A 10,843-nucleotide genomic window follows, 5' to 3' on the forward strand; every position below is an offset into this window, starting at 1 on the left:
TACTTTGGTTCTCTATTCCTTGCCTCAATAAGGCACACAATCCATCTGCAACAAAGAGGAACAAAAACGGCGAGAGGGGGTCCCCTTGTCATAGCCTGCGCGACGGTGCAAACGAATCCAAGATGGCTCCATTAAATTTCACAGAGTATCTCACTGAGGTCACACACGTCATGATCCATTGAACCCATTGGTGAGCGAAGCCTAACTTTTGCATCGTTTGCTCCAAGAAGACCCAATCCACACAATCATAAGCTTTTGATAAATCCAACTTATAAGCGCAAAAGCTATTTTCCTTTTTTTCCTCATGTTGCATGAAGTGAAGGCACTCAAAAGCCAAAAGGGCATTATCTGTAATCATCTGTCCTGGTACAAAGGCACTTTGCTACGGAGATATGATCTCATCCAAGATGGGTCGCAATCTATTAACCAAGCACTTTGCAACAATTTTGTATATGACGAGTTACATAGACTTATTGGCCTAAAGTTAGACACACGGACTAGATCATTTACTTTTGGTATAAGAACGATTACCGTGTCATTTACTCCCTCTGGCATTACTCCTGTCAAAAGAATTCCTTGACTGCACAGATGACTTCCTCTTTCAAAACAAGCCGGTTCCTCTGAAAAAGCGAGCTGGGAAACCATCACTACCCGGAGCCTTAAGCGGTCCAATCTGGAAGAGGTTGTCAGATATTTCCTTCCCAGTGAAATCAACGCAAAGTTTTAGGTTCATATAATGAGTTACCTTCGGTTGCACTAGCTGTACAAGGGCTGCCTGGTCGAGAGTATTGTCACATGTAAAAAGATTCTGGAAAACGCATCAACCAGGCCACCCATCTCTTTTTTTTCTCAACTCTAGTACCTAATTCATCAAATAGGAACTTCACTTTATTTTTTTCTTGCTCTCCAAACTGCCTGCTGGTGAAAAAAATTTGTGTTGCGGTCTCCTTCACGCAACCAATCAATACGTGACCTTTGCAACCACATGATTTCTTCCTTGTACATGAGATCATTCATATGGTCTTGTACAGCCTGTATTTCATTTCGATCAGCATTCATTCTCAACAACTCCTCCAGCCTTGTTCTAGACTTCTTGAGTTCACATACCACACTGTCGAATCTAGATTTGCTCCATACATGTAGCTCAACCATCAATTCACACAGGCCACGGCGAATATCACCCAGGTTTACCTTTGCCCCTGCATTTGCCCATGCATTTTGAACTCTCTCCGGTAGGCCTCTATCAGTCTCCCACATGATCTCGTACCGTCTCTGGCTTGGTTTGATATCCAGCTTCTCTTCTTTTATGCACTTTAACACCACTGGACAGTGGTTCGAGCAAGGACTGACACTGTGTACAACTTGTGTCTCCGAGAAGATGTCCCGCCACCGATTGTCTGCCACAGCCCGGTCAAGGCGAACTTTAACATTTCGATGTCCAGCTTGCTTATTGTCAAGGTAAAAGGCACACCCGAAAAACCCAAATCTGACAACTCACATATCTCCAAGGTATCTCTGAAGGCCAGCATCTGTCTTTCTCCACGTTGTGAAACTGAAAGGTGTTCGAAAGACCACATGGCTTCATTGAAGTAGCCAATCACACACCATGGTAATGGAGACTTTGTTTTTAAGTTTTACAATCTTTCCCACATCAAGTGACGGTTTTCCACCCTTGGCTCACCATACACACAGGTCAAGTGCCAAAGTGGATCATTATCATACACACGGACGTACGCATCTATATATCTTTCATTTACTTCTTGAACATCAACAAATATTTGATCACTCCAAAAGAGGGCTAGTCCCCCACTCAAACCATTACTATCACATCCTGCAAAACCTCTCAGACCCAGTCTACCTCTTAAACGACGCACTTTTTCAGCTTTAACTCTAGTTTCACACAAAAGACCAAATGTGCAATGTCAGTCCTCGCAAGTCCCACCAACTCCCGAACTGTTGGTTTGTTGGCCGCGCCGCGACAGTTCCAACTTAGGCAATTGATTGCTCCTGACGGGGCGCCACATTCGGCCATGTCGGGTCACCGGCAGCCCCTGGGCCGGTTGCTTCCTGCTTCATAGATTGGTCCTCTATCCCTGCGGATGTGCGTCCATTCGCCACCACCTTGACCCTCGTCTGATCACCACCTGCCATAACCTCTGCATAAATAACAAATGCCCTGTCTTGCTCCTTTTCTACCTCTGTATACTTGCTCGGAACCAAGTCAGCAACGTTCATCTCCATGTATCGGCTGCACAAGTAGGTAGCCATCTCTACCGAGTACCTTAACTGTTGCAGATCAGCCATGCGCTCTTTGTCCAGTGCTCCTCTCACCGGTACAACAACGTAAGGCACAAGGGCCTTCGCCGCACCCGGACTCTGTTTGGCGTCAGCGACAGCAGGTACGTAAGGGGTCACGGCTGCGTGTTCCACGGGTTCCCCATCAACCGACTTCGGGCGGCATCCACAAGGGGAGCCCCATGATCGCCCCCACCGGCCTTCGGGTTCGCCGCAGAAGCACCCGGCTCGATCTTCACATGCAACACCAAGAGTGTCATCGCCTCCTCTCCCTTCATCTCCACGAAACTGTATTCAAGGGGCTCGAGCGACGGACGGGCGGACATAGCCGCGACGGAGCCGTAGTACGTCTTGGCGACGCACACGGGAACATTGCGAGCGGCCGCGAGGCCGGGGCCAGGCAGCGATGGCGGCAAGGGCGTCGCCCCTGAGTCGCCAAACCCTAACATCGCTTGTCAGGTAGATGGGTCTTGTAATTGCCGATTTCCTTCAGAAAAAGGAACAATTCTTATAAGAGCCAACATCAACATCAAAATCGCTTTTATATTATGGGACGGAGGAAGTATTTCATTTGTCCGTTAAAACTACCAAAAAAGGGAAAAATCTCATGTCCGGTTTGCACTATTCATTCATAGATTTTGACCGATCCTTCTGCCATGCCCCCACAGAAAATCACTACTACAAATTAGTCTACCGTTTGCTTAACGAACTTTTCTATTCCCTTTGCCATTTCTGCGGAGGAGACCACGACATGTCACCATCATGAGAGAAGCAGAGCATAGGGAATCAGAACAGAGCACGCACGCACGCACCTTCGCGGCGCACAACGGCAGAATATACTACTCCTACTAGCGCACAGAACGGGCAGGCGGGAGGGCAGGCAGAGTCAACGGCCCAAGGAGGCGAGGAACGGTCGCGCCTCCGCTCCTGGATTCTGGCTAACAGAACCGGTAAACTAATAAACAGCCCTCCCCGTCGCCGTCACCCGTCCATCCGTCGCGCATTTCCAATCCCTCACAATCACATTCCCGAATTAACGGCCCCTCCCACCCCCCTTACGCGCTCCCCGTCGCGCCTCCCCCTAAAAATAGCCAGATCTCGCGCGGAGGGGCGGCGCGCCTCCGAGCTCTCCTCCCTCTTCGCCGCGGTGCTCCAAGAAGGCGCTAATCGATCCAATCCAATCCAATTAGTTCTTCTTCCCCTTTTCCGCGGTTAATTCGATCTGCGCTGCGCAAGTCTCGTTTGGCTTTTGTTCGATTGCGATCTCTCCTCTCCCCGTCCCCGTGGCGTCGTTTTCGTCTTACCCCGCCCACCCGCGCGGTTGATTCCTTTGCTGTTTGTTCCCATCTGAGACCGGACGAGCTTGCGTCCGTCGGCGGGAGGTGGGTGGATAGATAGAAACAGAGGCGGCCGAGGATCGCCATTACGGGCCAAGCCGATCGGGCGTCACGCCACGCGCCCGGCTTTAAATCCTGCCCCCGCTATCCATCCATCCCATGGGCGGACACGGGACCGATCCGGGCCACCTCCTCCTCTCCGCGCTCCGGGCCTAGACGCATTCTTCTTCGCTGCGATCTAGCGGAAAGGGGGGAGATCGGTCGGCCGATCGATCCGTGGGCCGGGTAGGAAGATGAACTCCGTCACGGCCACCGGCAGCAGCAGCGGCGCCGGCAGCAGCGGCGGCGTGGAGATGCGGGGGGCCGACGGCGAGGGGTACCTGCGGGCCGACGGATTCGACCTCGTCAACCTCGACATGCAGCTGGAGAAGACGCGCTCCAGGGTCTGGCTGGATCAGCAGCGGGGCGCGTCCCCCGCGCAGCCCGGGGAGCTCCTCGAGTGGGAGATCGACCTCGCCAAACTCGACATCCAGAACCAGGTCGCCAGCGGCACCTTCGGCGTCGTCTACCGCGGCACCTACGACGGCGACGACGTGGCAGGTGAAAATCAAACATGCTCCCCCCTCGATAGTCTGTCATATGTAATCATGTGCCTGTTCTAGTAGTCTGTTTCACCTAATTGCCATCTCCTTCATAGGATTTTTCTTTTCTCAAAGCAATTTAGGATGGCGAGATATCTGTGTTGCTTGGTTTGCAGCCCCTGATCCACAAGCCTTCTCACCCAAAAAGGAAAAAATCCCAAGCCAAGGCCAAATCTTAGCTAATGATTGTATTGCGGTCATATCATTGACTTGCCCATTTCACGTTGCCTATCTCTTCCCAGCCTATTGAGGCAACTAGTTCATAGTAAAAGTTGTCAGACGTTGGCAAGTTTTGACATTGCAAATCTTGACTTGCCCATCGCCAAAAAATGAAACATTGGGGCTGCAAACCAAGCACACCCTTAATACTCCCATGTTATCAACAATATTGGGGCTGCGCACACAATTGATCGTTATGAAATTGCAAGGATGTTTCTATGATATAAATCTAGTGATACACTTGTCCAAATAAGGTTTCATAAGTTAATGTTCAAAATTATATTGAACGTGTTTTAAGACATAGAATGTATAAGTTAACAAATTGGTAGAAGAGAGATTGATGGCAGTACCTTGCTATCGCTATTGGTAGAGGAGGTGGAGAAGGTGATGGGGAGCATGTCGGTATACTAGGACCATGGTTGGGTACCAGTTTTGTCGTTGTGAAGGTAGTAGCCATTGTGGAGGGGGCGGAGAAGGTGACGGGGGGAACATGTCGGTATACTAGGAATATGGGTGGGTGCCAGTTTTGTCGTTTTGAAGGTGATAGTAACTGTGGAGGGGAGGGGGGGGGGGGGGAGAGGATGACGGGGGAAGCATGTCGATATACTAGGAAAATGGTTGGGTGCCAGTTTTGTCGTTGTGAAGGTAGTAGCCATTGTGGATGGGGCGGAGAAGGTGACGGGGGGAAGTCGGTATAGTAGGAACATGGTTGGGTGCCAGTTTTGTCGTTGTGAAGGTGGTAGTCACTATGGAGGGGAGGGAGGGGAGAGGATGACGGGGGAAGCATGTCGGTATACTAACATGACGGGGGTAGTCACTATGGAGGGGGGGGGGGGAGAGGATGACGGGGGAAGCATGTCGATATACTAGGAAAATGGTTGGGTGCCAGTTTTGTCGTTGTGAAGGTAGTAGCCATTGTGGATGGGGCGGAGAAGGTGACGGGGGGAAGTCGGTATAGTAGGAACATGGTTGGGTGCCAGTTTTGTCGTTGTGAAGGTGGTAGTCACTATGGAGGGGAGGGAGGGGAGAGGATGACGGGGGAAGCATGTCGGTATACTAACATGATTGGGTGCCAGTTTTGTCGTTGTGAAGGGGGCGGAGAAGGTGATGGGGGAAATATGTCGATATACTAACATGATTGGGTGCCAGTTTTGTCGTTGTGGAGTAGTTGTTGTGGGGTGACAGGGGAAGCATGTCGATATACTAGGAACATGGTTGGATGCCAGTTTTGTCGTTGTGAAGGTAGTAGCCGTTGTGGAGGGGGCGGAGAAGGTGACGGGGGAAGCATGTCGTTATATGCTAGGAACATGGTTCGGTGCCACTTTTGTCGTTGTGGAGGCGGAGGACAAGGTGACAGGGAAGCATGCCGATATACTAGGAACATGGTTGGGTGCCAATTTTGCCGCTGTGAAGGTAGTAGCTACTGCAAATGATGAAGATGTGAGGGAGATTTATTGGGGGCCTTTATCGATTTCGCAATCTATCAGCTTTTGTTTATATTTTGATGATACTTTCTTCGGTTCAGTTATTATTATTGATGATTTTGACACTTCCGGATATATGTACACTATTTGCATCGTTAATATTTTCCTACTGTAAGTATAAAACCACCTTAGTTTAATCTTTTCTGCTTTTATCCATTATTACTCAACTTGCTAGTGAGAAAGCTAGCTGGAGAAATTGGAAAATATACAATAGAAGCCATATTTTGAGTATAAGAACCTAGTTCCATTTGTGTTTTCGCAAGTCTGCTACTCTGCTTATAAGGTCGCCGGTCGGTTTAGGTCCTTTTTGCACTGTAGTTGTAGTATATCTTGAGTGTGGTCATAATACACGGTAGGTTTTTGAGAATGCACGGGCTTGCTTTCTCTCCAGGGTTCAGAAAAAAAAATTGATTTAGGTCCTCGTTGATTGACATGAAAATTTATAGAAGTAAGAAAAACATACCATTGCAATGTCACTTCTCAAATCATATAGGTTGAGGGCTCCTTTGATTCACAGGGTTTGAGAAGTGTAGGAATAGGAAACATACAGGAACAGGATGTACTGTCAACTGAAATCCTACGTCGGGTAGCAAAACAGAGGATTTTTTCCATGAAGTCCAACCTCATGCTTGTTTTCCTGTGAAAATGAACTAAGAAGTTCCTATAGGATTGGTTCCTGAGGAATGCAATCCAGTGAATCAAACAGCACGTAAAGGAAAACTTCTAGAGGGTGTCAATCCTGTAAAATTCCTATGCAAATCCTATGAATCAAAGGAGACCTGAATATGATGTGTGATTACACCATAAATGGAAAACAAAAATACAAATCAAACAGTTCTTGTGTCTAGGGAACAAGTCGAAGATAAAAATACTCCTAAAGCGATTTCATGTTTGACCTGTTGTGCCATTTGTTCCTCTGTTTCTCAATCCTAGCACTTAAAGACTACAGAATTCTAGGCTTGGTTCAGTCTTGGCTCCCCACAGCAACTAGCTAGCTTAAATATTTCCAGTATCTATCAGTTCTTGTGGCTAGGGAACAAATCGAAGATAAAAATACTCCTAAAGCGATTTCATGTTTCTCAATCCTAACACTTAAAGACTATATGTTTCTCATTCCTAACACTTAAAGACTATAGAATTCTAGACTTGGTTCAGTCATGGCTCCCCACAGAAACTAGCTAGCTTAAATATTTCCAGTATCTATCAAGATGAAAATGTTTATGGACATTAAACTCGCAAAACTACATGTTTTGTTATTGATGATCATAGTAGCAACAGTAGCATTTTTCATTTACCTGGAGTTCATTTTTCGTATGATGCAGTGAAGGTGCTGGACTGGGGGCAGGAAGGTCAGGAGAGCTCATCGAAGCACCGGGAGGCCTTTGAGAAGGAGGTGGCCGTGTGGCAGAAGCTCGATCACCCCAATGTCACAAAGGTACCTGATTTGTACACACATTAGATGCTAATACCTGATCAATTTGAAGCGAGCGACTTGGTGAAATTAACAATGAACTGTGTCATGTCTATTTGTGTGTAGTTCGTGGGGGCGTCGATGGGGACGTCCCAGCTGAAGATCCCGGCGGGGAAGAAGGGCGGCAGCAGCCACGGGCCAGGCCAGCGCTGTGTGGTGGTGGTGGAGTACCAGCACGGCGGCACCCTGAAGACGCTGCTGTTCCAGCACAGGGACAAGAAGCTGCCGTACAAGAAGGTGGTCCAGCTGGCGCTGGACATGGCGAGAGGGCTGAGCTACCTGCACTCTCAGAAGATCGTGCACCGGGACGTGAAGGCGGAGAACATGCTGCTGGACAGGAAGAAGTCGGTGAAGATCGCCGACTTTGGGGTGGCCCGTGTGGAGGCGCAGGACGACGACAACATGACGGGGCAGACGGGCACGCTGGGGTACATGGCCCCCGAGGTGCTGGAGGGGCGGCCGTACGACCACAAGTGCGACGTGTACAGCTTTGGCGTCCTGCTGTGGGAGACGTACTGCTGCGCCTTGGCCTACCCGAACTACAGCATCGCGGACATCTCGTACCATGTGGTGAAGCTGGGCATCCGGCCCGACATCCCACGGTGCTGCCCCAAGCCGCTGTCGGAGATCATGACGCGTTGCTGGGACGGCAACCCGGACCACCGGCCGGAGATGGCCGAGGTGGTGGCGATGCTGGAGAGGATCGACACCACCAAGGGCAAGAGCATGACGCCCGCCGTCCCCGACCACACCTCGCAGGGCTGCAGCTGCTTCGGCTTCTCCAAGTAGTAGTAGTAGTAGTCGTCGTCGTGTTGTGATGCTGGTCGGTCTGCTGCTGTTTTTTGTTTCCCGTTCGATGGTGCGGTCGTGCGTATCGGTGAACGCTTTGGTTGGTCGTCGCGGCGTCTCTGGTGGAAGAAGAATTGCGTAGGTTGCCTACTGCCTGCCGCTACTCGCTTGTGGTTGTGGGTGAGATGATGGTTTATTTTGCCATGCATAAACACTGTGGTCGTCTTGTCTGCACCTGTTTGATGTTTTTTGGTTCAAAAACTTGTCGTGCCGCTTCTCATCATCTGAACTTTTTTTAGCCAGTCACTCGTCAGCAAAATCTAGAATGAAATAGGCACAGGTTTCTAGATATGGTAACATTAAAACCTAGCCACTTATCCGCAAAGCTGCAATGTTGAATGGCGACATAGGGCGTGCCCAGCATGACAATGTGCTTTATTTCTGCTCTCACTTGGGCGTGTGGGTGCAGTTTTTCCCTTGTTCATCCACATTCTCCTGCGCTATTACTACATGACACTAATGCGAGTTTGTTAAGTGATGCTACTTACAAAGACTGAATGCACAACACTCAAGACTCTACTTCGAGAGTTGATAGCAGGCAGCGGAGCACGCAGTCAGATAAGAAACTACGCATAATATTAGTTTCATGGAAGGACCACCGGCCACACACTTAGATAAGTCTCACACGAGAAACGATTCTGAGTTCTGAACATGTTTTTTTTCCTTTTTTGAGGGAAATTCTGAGTTGTGAACATAAAGACATGCGGAGTAGTCGACAGCAAACCCGAAAACTGATGTGCATCTTTTACAAAAAAAAAAAACTGATGTGCATCTTCCACTCTGGCCACTGGACCAGGCACACGGAGACAGGACGGCAGTGGAACATTTTCTTTTAATTCAGGAATCAAAGGCGGGAGAGTTGCCATGCACAACATCAGGCATACGGTACAATTGCCTTCGCAGGCAGTGCTGATCACATCAGGGTACTAGGGGAAGCGACACAAAAGATGAACACAACGTATGGGGTGCATCTAGATTAACTACCCTCGTGAACTGGAGGAGGAACCCCACGGTTTGAAGATCACAAATCCATGGCATTCCAGCTGCATAACAATGTTGGAAAGGAGGAGAGAAGAATGAAGCAAATAAACAACAGGGAAATCAGGCATTTCTTATCAATGCTCACTAATTTCTCAAGGCCTACAAGGAAAATGGCCATGCGAAGTGAAGCACTGAGGCCTGTTTAGAAACACTTGTGCCAAGTGGGCAAATGCTTCCTGCAGGCACCAGGAACTAGAGCAGCAACCGCTAGCGAAACTTATCATCATGTAGGGTTTAGAGGGAGATGAAGGGGATTAAATTCCCTACCAGCCAAAATACCCCAAATCCCCTTCAGTTCCCTTGGGGGATTTAACCGAACAAGGCCGTAGGCCAAGTTACATCCTGCTACGGATGCTGCATCATACTTACGATCCAACACTAGACACATCCCACATGCAACCAATTTCTAGCAAGGAGTAGGTGTTAATAATTCTGCAAGAAAATGGAACTTTCTGTAACAAGCAATCAACATGTGGCATACAAAACACAGGCTGCTTTGTTTGTATGCATGCAAAAGAAGAAGGCACTCAAAATCAAGAGATAGGCACTAAAGCTGAAAGGCTTTCCACTGTAAACCAGTATTCCTGCAGGTAAGCAACAGTAAGCTCACGGGGCAAATAGCCCATTAATATGGGTACTGCCGATGGCAAGAATAAGCCCGCAAAGTGTGGTCTGATAAAAATGCTTGTTCCTTGAATTGGAAATATAAATATACTACGATGTGAAAATGCCTGCTCCTTGAACTAAAAATACAGTCTTAGCAACAGTCTATGCAAGATTGATACTACTTGTAGTGTTCGACAGCCACTTGGATCAGTAAGTTGCACACTTCAGTTAAAAGACCTATTTGGTTCCATATACTATAAAGAAGGGCCTAATTGATTCAGTTGTAGACTAATTTTAAACAACGTACACGGAGAAACAAGAGAATTAGAGAAAGTAGCAAGCTCAGGTGCACACACAAAATCATATAACCGTCACAAAACAACCAAAGCATTGGACGGAAGTCATGTATCATATTAAGATGATTTATATCTGAGATCCTGTGTGGCTGTGCTTGATGAATTTCGGATGGTTATATGATTTGACCTGACATATTTTGCACTGGTGTGTGCTAATTTACCTATTTTTATTGTTCTTGGATGCAGCTTGTCAATTATATAAAATTACTTGCAGCTTGTCAACTCTGAATTTGCTATGTATCATATTAAGAGTAGTTATATCTGACATCCTGTGTGGCTGTGGTTGATGAATTTGGGATGGTTATATGATTTTGACCTGACATAGCAAATTCAGAGTAGCCGATATGATTTCATTAACATTCAGATCAACCAATTGTAACACCCCAATTAGGTCTAAATTTATTCAATTGTGACTACTTTTATACCATTGACAACAGCGGCCAGGAACAACAGAATGAGGTAAACTAGCACGCACGGTGCACAACAGGCCGGATCAAAATCAAATAACCATCTCAAATTCATCAAGCATAGCACAGACAGGATG

General features: G+C 47.9%; 1 protein-coding gene across 1 annotated transcript; it reads left to right on the forward strand.

Moving 5' to 3' along the window:
• Nucleotides 1-3,291: 3,291 nt before the first annotated feature.
• Nucleotides 3,292-8,519, forward strand: LOC125529745 (serine/threonine-protein kinase 52). Its single transcript, XM_048694163.2, has 3 exons — nucleotides 3,292-4,232; nucleotides 7,299-7,411; nucleotides 7,514-8,519. The coding sequence occupies exons 1-3, from the start codon at nucleotides 3,926-3,928 to the stop codon at nucleotides 8,234-8,236; spliced, it is 1,143 nt and encodes a 380-aa protein (XP_048550120.1). The 5' UTR covers nucleotides 3,292-3,925; the 3' UTR covers nucleotides 8,237-8,519.
• Nucleotides 8,520-10,843: the final 2,324 nt, after the last annotated feature.

This window comes from Triticum urartu, chromosome 5A (genome assembly GCF_056163025.1).
Source record: "Triticum urartu cultivar PI428250 chromosome 5A, HENAU_Tu73, whole genome shotgun sequence".
NCBI classification, from domain to species: domain Eukaryota; kingdom Viridiplantae; phylum Streptophyta; class Magnoliopsida; order Poales; family Poaceae; genus Triticum; species Triticum urartu.

Excerpts from the sequence above, each read along its gene's own strand:
- LOC125529745 (XM_048694163.2), top strand. The coding sequence starts at position 3,926 with ATGAACTCCGTCACGGCCACCGGCAGCAGCAGCGGCGCCGGCAGCAGC. Across the intron at positions 4,233-7,298 it reads CGACGGCGACGACGTGGCAG|TGAAGGTGCTGGACTGGGGG; the intron begins GTGAAAATCAAA and ends CGTATGATGCAG. Across the intron at positions 7,412-7,513 it reads ATCACCCCAATGTCACAAAG|TTCGTGGGGGCGTCGATGGG; the intron begins GTACCTGATTTG and ends ATTTGTGTGTAG.